We start from the raw sequence: 16,739 nt of genomic DNA, 5'->3' as shown, positions 1-16,739 counted from the left end.
AGATTACATTTACCAGACGCTTTTCTCCAAAGCAACTTCTGACGAACTCTGTTACCAGCCCACACACCTTATTCACCAAGATGACTTACACTGCTAGATACACTGCTTACAATGGGTCACTCATGCATACATCAGTGGAACACACTTATCAAACCCACATTCTCTCGCACCACCCAGGCGCTGAGACAGCAGTGCTACTCGCTGTGCTACCGTGTCGCTGGGAGATGTACTTGTCGTTCTCCCACTGGGGATTGTGAAAAAGATATACCGTCCTGCTGCATAGATCTAAGCATACATTACTCGACATACTGATGTGCTCAGGAACCGGAGGGCCAGCCCCGGGCCAGTGCGAGGGGGCGTAAACGACACGGATCAGTGTCCCCCCCCCCGATCACCCACTATACCACCCTTCCCCAGAGGAAGTGTCCTACCAAGCAGGAAAGTGTGTGGTTGTGTGTGCCAAGACACAGTTTGTTTTCTTTTCACAACAATGCTCTGTCCCACCACATCTCAATCCCTCTCTGGGCTCCTTACACATTCCGGCCAAGAGGGCTCCGTTTCTCCGCCACATGCTGGACCGGGTGCAACAGTACGAGAGCCAGGCTACCATTTCAGAAAGAAAATCTTTGAGCACATAAAAAAAGTCATATTTGGAGCCATTGTGACAATATACACAACAAAATAATTTTGCATATGCTCACAGCAGGTTGACATAATGCTCAATTTTGAACTTACAGGACAGACCCCACTCATCCAATTTCATTAAGTGCTTTTTCTAAGCAGGGTCATGGTGAACTGGAGCCTACCTCAGAAGAATTGGGAGTAAGGCCAGGAAGGGTACACTCTAGACTGGGCGCCAGTCCATTGCAGGGTAGCCACACACACACACACAGACACAGACACACACTAACAGTAGATTGGCACCAATCCACTGGAAATGCATGTCTTTGGACTGTGGGGGGGGGGAAAAGAGGAGAACATGGAGGAAACCCAGGCAGACATGAGAACATGCAAACTCCGCACAGACTGAGCAGGGATCAAACCCATGCTCTCTCGCACCACTCAGGCGCTGTGAGGCAATAGCCCTACTTGTCATGCTACCATGACATCCTTCCAGAACTTGATCACATTTTTAAGGAAGGCTTTCTGGACTGGAAACCCTTTGAGAAAGATTTTCATCTCTTCATTTTCCTTTTTCTAACCCTGCTGTGATCAATTCTCTTCTTGCACCAGCTGATCTTCCCAAGTTATTCCCTGCAATGCATCTGATTTTGTTAGTCATACAATACACCACCTTTATTAAAGATGTACGCTATTGTTTAAGCACCTCTGTGACACAGCAATAGTTACTGTAATAAACAGACATTACACTGACATTTATTAATTTAGTATACCCTTTTCTCCAAAGCAACACATCTCAGAGGAGGAGGGGAAAAAAAAAAATTGGTTGGAAAGATGTATTGAACTAGCGAACATGTCAAATTTGATTGATGCCCATTATATTCCCCAATTTCTTTTGTTTAATTTGGAATTCTTATAGCTAGGATAAATTTTATTCTTGCTATGCAGCTAAATCAATGGTCGGCTCAATACTGTAAACTTAACACGATCCTTTTTTGTGGAGCACATTGTGATTGTACTAAAATGGTATTTCATCACTGTTTTAATTTTCATTAAGAATAAAGCAGCAAAAGAGGTGTCATTTTTCTGAATTATGCATTTAATTATACATTAAAACAACAACTCAAATATGGCAACTTGAAAACAATGCAAACTGATTTATCCTGAAGAAATGTTCATTTACAGTATATGAACAAATAAGTGGAATAACGTTTGATGCATTCAAAACTGTATTCTGAAATGCTCTCCATGTGAACACTGCATGTTATGTTTATCAGCTGGCAGTTGTGTGCCTGTTTTAGGAGCAACTCAGAGCAACAACAAAAATACTTCAGTGGCCTGGTCTGAATTGATATGACAGATGATTGTAGTCAGTTACCGTGGTCTAACACGCGAGCTCATCAAAATCACTGATCAGCTCAACTAAATGGCATCTTGCAGTGGCTAATATTGAGCCCACCTCAATCTCTACTTATGAAATAGCATTGCTTAAAGCTGCACGTTTCCATCTCCCTTTTAAGTGTCGTAGTCAAACCAAATCTGATCAATACCCCACTAGGAAAACTCAGCAATAACACGGTACCCCGTCCATTTTTTAACCTGTCAAATTTTCTGCTGCCTTCACAGCTGGCTTTCATGAAGAGCAACAATGATGTCAGGCAGGTAACGGAGCCCGCTGAAAGCCTCTTGCACATTCATGACGGCAAACAAGCAGGTGGAAACTGTCTAGACTCTCTCGGACGAGTTCTTGAGCACTGCCCTGCACCAACAATCCTGCAAATGTGTCACTCCATGGAGAAGAGAAGGAAGGGGAGGAGAAGAAAAAAAAAAAAAAAAAAAAAAAAAAAAAAAAAAACTTAGTTGCTGTTGCTTGTGTTTCAGCAACTGTCACTTCGACAGTCAGCATCCGCCAACTCCAGCCTGGGGCAGACCCAACTTCCATAGATATACCCATAGCAATAGCACTAGGATTTTGGACAGGATGACACACAGTCTATCTTGATGCACATCCTAGTTTTGTTGCATGATTTAGTTTACTTACTAATGGGCCATTTATAAACAACCTCCACCAACTGCTCCATGTAGACAAATTCCAGAGCAGAAATTATCAATACTCAAAACAGTGGTGGACATTTTAGTCAGCATGTCCATTTTTCCACAACAAAGACACACACACACACGCTGGAAACCGCTTGTCGCGAGCGGGGTCGCGGCGAACCAGAGCCTAACCTGGCAACAGAGGGCGCAAGGCTGGAGGGGGAGGGGACACACCCAGGACGGGACGCCAGTCCATCGCAAGGCACCCCAAGCAGGACTCGAACCCCAGACTCGCCAGAGAGCCGGCCAAGCCCATTGCGCTGCCACCTCCTCCAAACAAAGACATTTTACATTGTTGCTTCTTATAAAAGTGATTGAATAAATCTGAAATTCATTATTCACACAACTGAATGAATTCTCAGTGTTGTCACTCAAAGGTAAAAGCAGAATCCCTCCAAGAACTTCTCTTTACAGGTCACATTAAGTACTCTGCTGTTCCCTGGGGGCACAGGTTTCTGGAAAACATGCCATGTGGTCTGCTTTTGCTCTTCAATTACTAGTTTACCAGCCTGTAGCTGACCACAGGGCTCCTTGCATGTTCTCTAAGACTGAACAAGGTGCACAGGTCAGGCTGCATGAGCAACCCCCCCCCCCCAAACACACACTGCAACCCTAGTCTAATGGGCAGGCAGCCTTCGATGATGCAAGTGATCTGGAAGAGCTGCAGTGCCATGCCAGAAAGAGCCAAAGCATGTTTGGGGTGGGAAGGCAATTCTGCCAACACTCTGCTATATTTACTCTACAACGAGCTGGAAAGGAAATGAGTCCCTGTACAATCAGGACAGAAAGGTGAAGAAAAGGGGATGGGGAGAAAAAAAAAAAAAAAAAAAAAGAAGCAAAATGATCAATAGCAAACCAAGACAGCAAAAAATAGCTTTAAAGAGCTTAAACAGGGACAGCAGGTAGTGTAGTGGTTAGAGCCAATGCCTTCTAGGGGGACCCAGGTTCAAATCCCTCCTCCTGCTGTAGTACCCTTGATCATGGCACTTACCCTGAATTAATAAAATAACTATATAAACTGGCAATTCAGTAACTTTGAATTCAAACTTAACATTGCAAAGTCACTTCGGAGAAAAAGCACCAGGTAAAATACACTTGGAGAGACAATATCACACTATCTATGTTTAGACTTAAGACATGCAAGTATCCCTGACTGTTAAAAGGCCTGCATTTCATTTCGGCTCTGATGACCTAGACTGACCAAAAGTTACAGGATTATTGCCACAGAACCCTTCATAAGAAATTCACAAAACAGCCAGCAGGTGGGCTACATAAATGTATTTTTAAAAAAAAAAAAAAAAAATTGAGCTCATACATAGGCATACATAAGCGTAACATGCTGGCTCCAAAGTAAGGCTGCTACACATCTTTTGCTGCTCGTAGTAACATTCCACATTAGTTTCCATGACAACAGCGTACCCATGGAAAGATGAGAACCAATTACCTGCTGGCTACTGACGCACTGGGAGTATTTTCCACAGCAAACCTCGGCAACAAGATACGCCCAGAGTCGGACTGCTGCTCAAAGGATGCTGAGGGGATTTATTGCTGTATCTTGGTCACATAAGAACCACAGAGGAGTAAAACAGACAAATGTACCGCCTCTCCTGCAGTAATACGACCTTGTATTAGAGCTAAAAATATTTTTGCTTGTTCCAGAATCAATAGCTCTCCATCTGTCTTTCCATTGTACATAAATACACAGAAAACAGGCCTGCTGGAACATGCTTTAATACCCTGTTTCATTGTAAATTATAACTAAGGCAGCAGGTGGCACAGTAGTTAGAGCTGCTGTCTTCCACTTTATGGACCCAGCCTCAAATACCACCACTTGCAGTACTACTCTTGAGCTATATGCTTAAATTGCTCCACAGTAAGAAACTTAGCACTGCAAGTTGCTCTGGATAAAAGCATCAGCTAAATAAATGCATTACTGATTTAGGTGTTCTTCTCTCGAAACGCTTAGCGTTAGGGTCATACACTAAGCTACTCATGGCAATTTACCCGTTTATACAAGAGGATCATTTTCACTGGAGCAGTTCAGGATAACTTACTCCTACTTTTGTAACCCTGAGCAAGGTAAAGTGTCATTTGACACAAAAAAAAAATAAAACCTTTCAATAAGACTTGTATAGCAAGGCTGTATATAGTTTATTCATTTACGTAGCTGTAATTTTCTTCTGTCCAGCACAAAAGAAGAGGAACCTAACTACTGACAGTCACTCTATTTGCAAATCCACTGTGCATCTTATTGGCTGGACACTTTGTTCATGCAGCCGATATCAAAGCACGAAACCAAGAAAACTGAGTCAGAACATGCCTTAGAGCTGATGTCGTGCAAATGCAAGCTCACGCACAGGCGGCAAGGTGTAAGTGAAGAGTGACAAGCTGTAGCTTTACCATCTGCGAGGTGTAAAGCCCAAGTCATCTGCCATAAACCCGAGCTGGGAAACAGAGCAGCTATATTGGCACAGGGACCCTGAGTAGTGCAGCAGGGAATCCCCAGAGGAGCATCGTTCTCCTACACCCTACAGTATTCACCGCATTTCCAGCCCTTCGCCCATCGGCCAGGATGCAATAAACAAGACAGCGAAGTGTCGTGTGTGCCAGTTCTTATCCTGCTTCTCATTAAAAACAGACCTTCGTAGCAGCTGTGCAGCCCTGGCAGCCCAGATCTCCTTTTCTCTGGAGTTCAGAGACACCAGGATGGGAATGGAGGGTAACCAACCCGGGAGTCAAAACTATGACCGTGCATGACAGTGAACAGTCAGTGTCACTACAGTTCTCCCCTCCATTACTCATGGCCCACAATGACAATGAAGCCATTACCCAACTGCGTGAGAATCACCGTTTGCCTAGATTTCCTCAGGAATTCTTATATCTGCTTCAAGACAAAGAGGACATTTAAAACAGAAAAACAGATAACTGCATTATACTCAGATAACCAGGTATCAGCAGTAATTACAGTGCCGTGTCAATGTTATTTCTCACAAGTACCATGCTCATCAAAAGAGTAGTGAGACGACAAACAAATATACAAATTTTCCTTGCAAACAGCAACCATACAGTCATATTCTAAACAAGACGACAAAGCCACTGCACAATCTGGCAAAAGTCAGAAGCTAAGGCACACACATTCACCAATGTGAAATAACATTAAAGAGTCACAGAGGTGGGAAGAGAAGAAAACCGAGGAAATGACACATTTGTCAATCTGACAACCGACTATTGGGATACAAACTTGTTTGGAGTCATTATGCATGCTCCTTTACCCAACATTGCGGTAGCTGTCTGACACCGTTTGCAGTTTCCGTAGACTTCGGGGACATTCTTACTGAGCTGGAATTCATGTGAAAACGTTAATCTTTCACTGGACATAAGGAATACATTTATGATCTCTCCCCCACCCCATTCGAGGCCGTAATATCGATTCTCTCATTTCCCCCCAAACAGCGAAAGACTTGTCACTTGCACACAGTACGAGACCTCTGAAATAGGCACTTTCACTGCACAGCTTTCTCAGAAATATTTTACGCTTACTAGTCTGGCAGGTAGCACCTGTTACTCACAGCACCAGGGCTATGGGTTCAGAGGCAGGTTCACATCTGGCTCTGTCTGTGCACGAGTATATGCATGTTCTCCCCATATTCACGTGGTTTTCCACCGGGTGCTGTGGTTGCCTCCCACAGTCTGAAGATATATGACCAGCAGACTGGCAACTCAGATTGCTCATACTGTTTTTGTGCTTCAGTGCTCTGTTGTGTGGATGAAAAAAATAAAGTAGCATACTGCATGGTATCTAGCATTTTATGACATCTTGGACAAAGTCATCAGCTAAAAACAAGTTAATAAAACTAAAGGGAAGTGTTCTATTTTAGATACTAAAATCCAAAAAAAAAAAAAAAAGGGACAAAACAGATGTTATTAAAAATGAGTAGACATCATCTAAGATGAAAGTCATCCTGATGCATCTATAACTCTGTCCCTCCCCCACCCCCTCTGCTGGGAAGGCTATCCTGGCGGAATCGAGGCCCCTCCTGGCCTCTTGCTGTGTCCTATGACGCCGGACCCCAAGCCCCGGCGGATGTTTACCACAGAGCTTGTGTCTTTTTTCCACAGCGCATGGAAAGACAATAAATATATAATGGAAAAGAGCAGTATCAAAATATGCCTGCTGGAGGTTCTGTTTGGGGTCGGGTACATCCTTCTCACTCTAAGCCTTCCCAGTTCCTGAGACAGGGTGACCTCCACCACCCCCCAGTAACTTTCCTGACCCTTCAAAACTTCCCATGACAGCGAGAAGCAAAAGGTCTTCTTCCAGAGTGTTTGTGTTTCATCGTGGACGGCAGGAAGGAGGGAATGACAGGCTAGACTGGTATGTGAACGAGAGCCTTATGTGTTATGTATTGGTTTGCCTAATGACAACAACGAATGCGATTTGACTTGTGGTCTGAAAATGCGATGCCTGAGAGCAGCAAAGAGGGGTGAACGTACCTCGAAACTGTATTCCTTTTCATTTCTGCTCCAGGAAATTCCTTTCAGCATGATCTTCTCTATGTACACTGCTGGAAGGTGGAAAGAGCGCAGCAATGGTGTCATGCGCAACACAAACTGACATTCATTAATAGAATACAAACAGAGCCTCAGCTTTACCCAAAGGTGCTATACTGTATATAATAAGTTCTATGACACCATAGTTTGAGCTCCTGTGAATTATGTCATGCTCATTTGCATAATAAAATTACCACCTCAGTGGGAAAACGGCACTGGGGCAGAGCACAATAAATATAGTAATCACTACCTACTGAAAACTCAATACATCGAAAATGAAAATAGTGCAATATTACTGCAAATAAAGCACACGAAAATAATGATGGGAGGGAATATTTAGTCTGGGACATTCATTTCTTTCAAAGTACTTCATAACATCTACCTTCTGTTCTTGCATTATAACCTTTCATTCGTGGTCTCCAATGGGAGTTGTAGTACAACACTTCTTCACGCTTAACACTTTGAACAAGCATGTTCAACTGTCACACAGCATGTAAAAAATTAAATGCTTAAATGCTAACACTGATTGAATTTATTCCCAATTTGCACTGGCAAAAGTTTGCATCTCAAAGTGTGTTCTATTTGTGTTATACCTAAATCGTGCAATTCAAACGTGTTACACCAGAACTGAATTTTCTCATCAAAAGGATTTTAAGAGAACTGTTTAGTCCAGCAGGGGTCTTGTCTCCATGGGCTCCTGTAAAGAATCTGAGCATCTTCATTTGAGTTCTCACCTGGGCCTTTACCTTCCCTCTGCGACTTCCTAGAGGGGGACTGGCTCGAACGGTGCGGTTGTGCTCGGTCTTTCAGGCTGGTGTCAGTGCTGGTGGGGAGGTAATCTGTTTTTTGGACCTTCATCTGTAGTCACCAAGGAAGTGCAAGAAGAATGGAAAAGAGGAGGAAACTGATGAATTGATGCAACGATTACAGTATATTGGAGAGGTCACATGACAATCTAACTTGATTAACCCTTCGCCTTCCAATCACCTCCACAAAAAAAAAAAAAAGGCCTCGTTGCACACTGACACCAATGGCATGTTGAGCGAGACACAGCTCTCCCTTTACAAAAGGAAAACAATTCTAAAAAATTAAGTCTGACAGCATGCTCATTCTGAAGGTCACAAAAACTGCTTCAGGCAGAGTGTAGCAATTACCCCACTTAAAGTTTCAGGCAACTTTGCGAGATCATGGCCTATGAAGTGTACGAATGGAGATCACAGTGAAACGGCAATTTATCAAATACAAAATGTCTAACTGGCACTGCACATAATGACGACTGCTACTCACTGGAACATGTTTTGCCCCCCAGGAGCACCGTAGCGCTACTCTTTAATTTACATGAACAGAACGGAATATCATTAAGAGATAAGCAGCTTTCACTATGTGCATTAATTTGTAGTTGGAGTCATGACTGCAAGCAACTGTTTGTGAGGACCTTACCTTGACAATAGCACCAGATGAGTGCCAAAAATGTTAAATCAATGTAGAAGAGATGAAAAGGTGGAACACAGCAATAACCCCATTAATGGTACTTAAGTGGAAAAAGCTTCCTTACACTATAACATTTCAATTTTCATTTAACAATTTCAAAACATAGAAATGGTGTAAAGCAAAGTGCTGTTCTTTCAAAAAAGAACCTCTAAAGGATGAAAAAAAATATGCCAATTATGAGACATTCTATCCTAATTACTGGTAAAAAGTAACATGACATACCAAGTATCACTGAAATTCAAAACGGTTTTAGGTTTAGCTTTGATCGCTGAACACGTACAAAAAACGATTTACATCAGCTCTTCTGAAAATAACTACACCGCTAAATGATTTTTTGTGAGAAACCCCCTGTATAAACGTGACATTAGGCATGAAGTACACATGGGCCAAAAAAAAGGTTTATTTTTAAACGACATCTGTTGTACCAGGAGGAGCGCCAATGGCACAAAAGGTAGCAAGAGAACGGCCGGAGACAGTATCCTCGCAAGCAGGCAGACAACACAGCAATAAAATGTCACATGGGACAAAGATCCTAGAAGTTCCTTCATACAACCTACATCCAAATCAAAGCATTCAAAACAGACTGATTATGGTAAGCAGCAAGCTGAACTGGGGCGGCAGCAGTGGGACAGACTGGAAAGGTGGATCAAACCCATTCACCATCCAAAGCAAGTGATACGGAGATGCAGCACATTGACCATATCACATCACTGAAAGGAGAAAAAAAAAACAAAACAAAAAAAACAGGATTTGTAGCCTTGCTTAATAATAGTAATAGTGTTACGAATTAAGCAGGCAAATATATCCCATTCACAAATCCCATGGGACCAGCATTTCCTACACCAATGCAGACACAGTACCTTTCTCAAGGCTGTAGCAGCTTACAAATTTTTGCAAGTACTGCTGAAGAAACGCTAAAGATTCCAAGAAGATGAACTGCGCTGCAAACGGAAATCCTTTGTCACAAAGACAGGGAGTCTGACTGCAAACCGCTTGGAGAACTTCACCCGAAGACTGGAGGACTACTAGTCTCCATGCGTTCAACCTGTGGCTTTAAGCAATTTCTACTCAATATGTCAAATTATAAAGCAGAGACTGGGAGGTCTGGAACTGTAGGATAAGCAGCACTTAATATAGGGTGACCCATATACCATTCCACTTTTAAGCAAACCACAAGTTTGCCTCCATTCCACTATACTTGAATGATACCAAAAATACTAAGAAAATATGACCCTAAAAATAAACAGTCTGACTCATTCAAAACAAGCAGCTTCAGAAGTCCTTTTGAGTAAATTGTCACTTATGCCTTACTGTTAGCCTAATATTTTCACTTACAGCTACATTAAATAGGTAATCTGGACTCACGGTATTTCAAGGTAATATTAATCCCAAAGTGCATGCTCTTCAGCTTCTTTATGGAATTAGGTTACTATCATCTAACATTCAAAATGAACTCAAAAGTGCTACATTTCTGACTCAAACTGCAGAGAACCAAGAACAGCAGCGCTTACAGCACAATGACCAGACCAAGAGACATTTTAATTCCAGCACCCTGGAAACTCGACTGCTGCTACTGGATCGCTCACTGCATGCGTCTTAGTTTTGCCATAATCGTCTTATTTTGCCCGTTTCCAAAACAGCAACATGCCAACCACAGGATGCCTTGCACACGGCAAGTAATTCTTCAAGTGGTGGGTGGTGGATTGACAGAAGCATTTGGGGAATCAGTTCCACAGTGGCCTTTAGAAGATGTGAAATAGCAATTAGAGAGACCACACTGTCACAGGTTGAACCCATGAAATGTGCTGAGTATGTTACCCAGGACCCTGAATAGAAGACAGCCAGGTCTGAACCCAGTGAAGATTGTGCTATGGGAGCATACCATCCTGAGGCACTGAAAAGAGGGGAAGAAAATATATAATCTCAAAAAAGATGAACATACAGGTTTCATTGGTCTGTTGAAAGTTCTTCACTTCCAACCTAAATTTATTCTGTGAACAAGAGGCTAGTTTTAACATGAGATTTGTACATGAAACTACTTGCAATTGTTTACTTATTTATACAGCTGGGTAATTTATAGTGTATAAATTAAGGATTAAGCAGCCTTGACTGTAGAGCCTTGATTGAATGGCGCTACAGATCAGGGAGTCGAACCCGGGTCTTCCGACACCTGTAACCACTACTCTACTTGCTGTTCCCAGCCTCTGGGAAGTTTCATGAAACTTCATGGAAAGCACTAAAAATGCAGTAATGATTCATTTAAATGAAAAGGGACTAAACATATGCGACATTTTCACAGCCATTAAATATCAAGACATAATATCTTGCATTCTGTGACATTTAAATTTCTAAACTTAAATTTTTCAGATGACATCATTCCACAAATACCCAGTCATCACCAGATGAGAATACTGGAAAAGTTTAAATTCATATACAGCAAAGAGACAAAAACAGGTGCTCTGAAGTTTATCATATGCCAAGTGTGAGTGTCCTGGTGCTCTGTAGGAGCCTCGGTCAATTAATGACTCTTTCCGCTAAATGAGCAATTTCGCTGACAAAGCCAATAAAAAGTGTCTGGCCTTGAAGACCATGTCCCAGCTTGAGACATGGCCAATGTCAGGAATGCTGGCACACTGGAGCACATGCGGCTCGGTCACTATACCGTTTCACCACGATGGTCGTGGACTCGGCAAACGTCGAGATGAAAAGCAGAGAACACATGTGACGGCATCTCCTTCTGTAACGGAGAGTGAGTAAGGACTCCAGGTCGTTTGGAATTTGGAACCCGTCCACATCCGGCTGGCTGCTAACCCTAGCGCAACATAAAATTGGTTCTCATGGCAAATACCACATCTAAAACACAGCCTTAGATTTAGTTCCTCCCCCTCCCCCCTAGTAAATCACTAAATGCTATAAAGCACTGAAGCACACAAATCAAGCAAAACCCCAAGGAAACGTAAACGTGTAAATCTGTGGTCTCAACAATGAGCCTTACTGCAAAATAAGGCCAACTCTTCCACTGTCAAACTAATATTCATCTGACAGGGAGTCCCCTGTGCCTCCAACAGCTACCAAGCACCAGGAAATCAAATCATAACTGCATATTCAGCATTACTTTAATGTTATTTTGAAACCAATACATATATTAGAATAATAGAAAACGATCTACATGCATGCATGGCTTTCCAGTCCAATGAACAGAACAGTTTAAACAGATGGGTAAATCCACACAGATACTGTGAAGTTCGCACATATACAAATTTTTGTCCCTAAACCCTTGCAGAAAATTTATTCTAAGCGGATGGAAAAGCTTTATTTCCTTAGTAAATTTAGCATGCGATCAACACAGACAGGATCTAATGCACACAACCGCATACCGAACTAACCGTGACACTGACGGCAGAAGACGAGATCTTTCTTTCTTGGGAAAGACTTTCTTCGAGACGCGGGAGATTCATCATAGGGAGGCAAATTTGTAAAAAGTTAGACACCACTATCTTCCTCTTCACCTCTTTTCCACTAAGCAAGACATACAATTTTTAACAAGTAAAATTAAACTAAGTGATTATGATAAGCTGTGCCATCAGAAACACAATGCCAGTGACTAGAAATCAAAGCTGTTATTGCATTTAAGAATTCAAACACTCTCTCAACACCATGTTTGGAACTACTACACAGTGAGTTTCCATTGATAGTGTTACTGGTATTAAATAAGCCCAACTTCAAAATGTACAAGGTGCTGGGAATTCTGAAGGCTTGGAACTTCAGCTGGCTGATATTTTTCATTTAAAACATGACAAATCAAATGGATTAAACACAGCATCACCAAACTAAAACAGTATACATATTCACCATAATTGTCGCAACACACAAATTTATTCCTTTCATATACAAAACACGGCCGAGAGATTTTTTTTTTTTTTTATACATCAAAGACTACAAACCAAAATGTTATAACTGACAGTGTCCAGGTATAAATATACTTTATTTTGTTAACATTTGGGTGTTTCATTAAGTGCTTTTTTGTTTTTTAAAATGCTGCAGTACTCCACACAGACACCCAACAGCTGCATGATCTAATCCCTAGTTATTAAAGGAAACTAAAGAGAATTTGCAGCTGGTTGCCACAAATAGTGATTCCCAGAAACGACTGAAAATTACAGCAGTAAAACATATCCATAAATCAGATATTCATATTTCAGAGTTGCATCCTATTTTAAACCAGTGTTCGAGTGCTACACTAATGCTGTACTTTGAGGAAATGGTAGTGTGCTGGTCACTGAAGATCAGTGTTCCTTCACCCCCAACACTAGACCTGACAAGCCAGACCACAGGCAAGCATTGGGATACATACAGATGTGCATATTATTTATATGGAGCAAGTCTTTCGCATACACCTCAGAGTACTATGCAGCAGTTTTACATTCATAACCAAAATTCATTTGTCCATATTTGCCCATGCATGCTCTACCACAATGAGATATAGTACCACCTAGCACACAAGTCCAACTCTTAGACCTATGTGCAGGAAAAAACGGTACAGAAATGCCATTTAAGATCCCACTGTTATGTGAAGATTAAAAACTGAACCGCTGAATCTCTCCCCTCATTAAAGCTCTCAAAACTCAGCTCTTTCAGACTGACTTCAACCCTGATCTCATAAGTGCACAATAAACTTCTGTTTAATATTTTCTTAACTTGTTTAATAACGGAAAAGTCTTCACGCAGCTACGAAAAATGTATCTTGATTCCTATGATGGAGTGTGACAAATTGACCGTACTCAAGAATCACACCTGCATTCAAATCTCTGCTTCTGTTGATGTAATGCACTGTATTGTTCTCTGAGATGTACATCACTGGAGAAAAGCATCTTCTAAATGAGTAAAGGTAACGTAAATACCTCAGCCATATATAAACCAAGCGTTAAGAGAAAAGGTGCTAAATTAGGTATTTAGGTTTTATATAACTGTACTGCTCATGTAGTGCTTATTATGAATGAGAAAGCGAATATACCACGTATATGCTCCAGCGAACTGGACCATCTGGAACAACCTGCTTAATTTAAAAGGCCCTGGCCCTTCTACGAACAACAGACCACAACAAAAGCAATGAGCACTTTAAATTTTCACTGTCCAAACTTCTTCCAGCAGCAGTGCCTTCTTAGACTTCATTAATAAGCATAACTGCTCAAGGTTTATGGTGTGTCCTGTCTGCCTGGTCAGCCTTTGATTGACAAATTTCACATCCAGAAGCTCTATAAAGCTAAGAATGGAAAATGCGCAGCTTCATACTGGTGTTTATGGCTTTTCAGCATACAGGGCCTACACTGCAAGTTAGGTTCACACTAGCTGGTCCCCTGGTTATACATGTTATGAAGTAACATTGTTCCAGCAGGCGAAGGGGAATCCTTGCAGCTCAGGGCAACGCCCATCTCCGAGGCAGAGAAAAGCCAAATCTGATTGGTCAATTGAATCTGTCAGTCAAGGAGGGCGGCGTCCAGTAACGCCCTTTTTATCCGACAAACAGCCAATAACCGCTTCCGGTTCTCTGTGTTACTGCAGCAGCGGATGGTTTTATCAACCTCATTTTCGAATAAAATGTATGCACTAACTACCAATTTAACATTTAAATTGACCAAAACGTTCGCTTGCTGGCTACATAATAATGGCGTATGGCATATGGCTAGTGTAAAAAGTCCCCGTCTGTAGCAGAGCAAGCTGGCCGAGAGACAGCTTCGACTTGCCTCTACGCACAACAAGCCATCGATTGTTTCTCCACGAAAAAAGCAAAACACAGAATTGCTAAACAGTGTAAAAAAAGAATGGAACAATAATTCGAGAGCTATAATACAAGTTAAACTAGCGAATAATTAGTACCCAGTTACGTTAGCAAGCTGTCTGACTTACTATCGATAAACATAACCTGACGTGACTGCCAGGCTACGATCTGATGAACAACCACAAAACTCATAATACTGTGTACTTGTGAAATACCATTTGTTTGTCAGTTTTCCTTTACAACCTAGATCGCATTTCATGCAGAGGTACTGTAACACTCATGATCTGCAGAAATCTACCAGCCAAAGAGACACTAATGTGCAAGTACAGCAAGCTGAGAGGGAGAAAAAAAAAAAAAAAAAAAAGACTAGAGACAATAGAATAGTCAACGGAAAACTGACAGTTAACTAGCTAAAACTGTACAAGTAACTAGCAGTATTACTACATCGCCTTCTGGCTAACACGATAAACTAAGTAGATCTAGCGCTTTTAATTAGGAAGCTAAACACTACTCTATCATCATAGCCTTCAAAGTTACAACACTACACTAAGTAAACAAAGTGCCACTGACAAGCTCAGAATGTCAAAAAACGCCTAACCACTACTCACTCATCAACTGGCAATATACACAGCAACTACTCAGTCTGTCAACTAAACCACTAACTAATTTACTAATTAAACTGTTAACTAAAGTTACAGTCAACATGTAACCAACTTGAACCACAACTAAACTAAGAGAACACAAACTGACAGCTAACAGCTAGTAAGTGACAGCGCCGCGGTACAATTAAATAACTAAATTGGTAATGTGCAAGTACAGCAAGTGTAACTAACACAGCCTCTCTCTCGCGCGCACGCACGGTGGTCCGCCCGGTCGGTGACCCGCTTACCGGGCCGTCGGTGCCCTGCTGTTGTTGATGTTGTTGTTGCTGTTGCTGCTGCTGCGGGCCGTGGTGGTGGTGCCGCCGCTGCCGCCGCCGCTCTCCCTCCATGGCGAGATCCACTTTGTCCAGCTGGAGCCGCACGCTCTCCCGCTGGTGGAAGTGGAAGGCCGGGTGCAGGGAGGCCATAGTGAACAGCAACGCCAGCTGCTCCAGGAGTCCGACCCCTGCCGCGTCCGGCGTCGGAGGCCCGGCGCACGGCTCCGGCGATCTCCCGCACGCGTCTCCGTCCTCGCAGGGCGGATGGAGCTGCAGATGGCGCGGCTCCGCGCACGAGGACGCGGCAGAGAAGTCGTAGGCTTTGAAGTACAAGGCGGGATCCGCGTGGCTCAGGATGCGAAACAGTATCCCCGCACACTCCCTGTTCTCGGAGCCCAGGAGGGACAGGCAGACGAGCAGCTTGGACCGCACCACCGGGTCGGTAACGTCCCCCAGGAGGCCCAGCTCGCTCGGACTGTTCGCCCGGATCTCGAAGTCCCGTAGGACGTGGAAGTCCTTTCGCGCGAGGTCCTCCAGGCAGGAGCCCAAGAAGCGCAGCTCCAGCGGCTGGCACATATGGAGCAGCCCGCACATGAATTCGATTCGCTTCGCCGGATCCAGGTGCAAACCGAACCACTCGAACACGCGCTCCTTATCCAGTTTTACGGGGTATCCCAGCCTCCCCGGGGGGTCCGCGGTCGCGCTCGAGGCAGTCTGGGCAGCCGGACAGGGAACATGGAGCCCGGAGTCGGGTTGCTCCTGCGCGTCCTCGGCCGCCTCCTCTCCTCCTTCCTCCGCCGTTCTCATGGGCAGCTTCATTTTAATCATTATCAGCTCTGCGGGAACGACAGCGAAGCGAAGATCAAGGATAAAAACACATCGTGTCCTCTTTTCGCCCACTGTTTTTCGGAGACGCGGCGATTTCTTCGTACTCGGTTTCGTAATATTCACAGTGACACTCGGCGTTATGGCCGTAGCCTGCGCTTGGAAGGCCTGTCAGTCATCGCGGACCCCGCCCATCACTCGTTTGAACTGTTGTGACGCAACAACAGCCTCCGCCCAGCTTCCTCGTTTCATTCGCGCTGGCTCAGTCACAGACCCCGCCCATTTTTTAATTTGAACCATTGGTTTACAGTCACTGGTCCCGCCCACCTCCCCGTTTGAACTACTGGGTGCCAAACTACAATTTAAGTGCTAGGACAATTTGGCCGGATGGTGCGATACGCATTCGGTTTTTCGTAGCTGCACATGAAGTTCATTGCCAAAAACAAAAAAACATTA

General features: G+C 43.2%; 1 protein-coding gene across 3 annotated transcripts in view; it reads right to left on the bottom strand.

Moving 5' to 3' along the window:
* The window catches only part of LOC108935401 (zinc finger CCHC domain-containing protein 2-like), a 35,975-nt gene extending 19,492 nt beyond the window's left edge, over positions 1–16,483 (bottom strand). For all 3 annotated transcript variants that reach the window (XM_029254959.1, XM_029254960.1, XM_029254961.1), the window contains exons 1-3: positions 15,429–16,483; positions 8,004–8,127; positions 7,213–7,283 (exon numbers count right to left, since the gene is read on the bottom strand). In XM_029254959.1, coding sequence (XP_029110792.1) covers positions 7,213–7,283; positions 8,004–8,127; positions 15,429–16,286 — 1,053 coding nt within the window. In that variant the 5' untranslated portion in view covers positions 16,287–16,483. The remainder of the gene's footprint in view (positions 1–7,212; positions 7,284–8,003; positions 8,128–15,428) is intronic.
* Between the last annotated feature and the right edge of the window lie 256 nt (positions 16,484–16,739).

This window comes from Scleropages formosus, chromosome 9 (assembly GCF_900964775.1).
Source record: "Scleropages formosus chromosome 9, fSclFor1.1, whole genome shotgun sequence".
NCBI lineage: Eukaryota > Metazoa > Chordata > Actinopteri > Osteoglossiformes > Osteoglossidae > Scleropages > Scleropages formosus.
The sequence above is the reverse complement of the archived record's forward strand: the minus strand, read 5'-3'. Positions and strand labels throughout refer to the sequence as shown.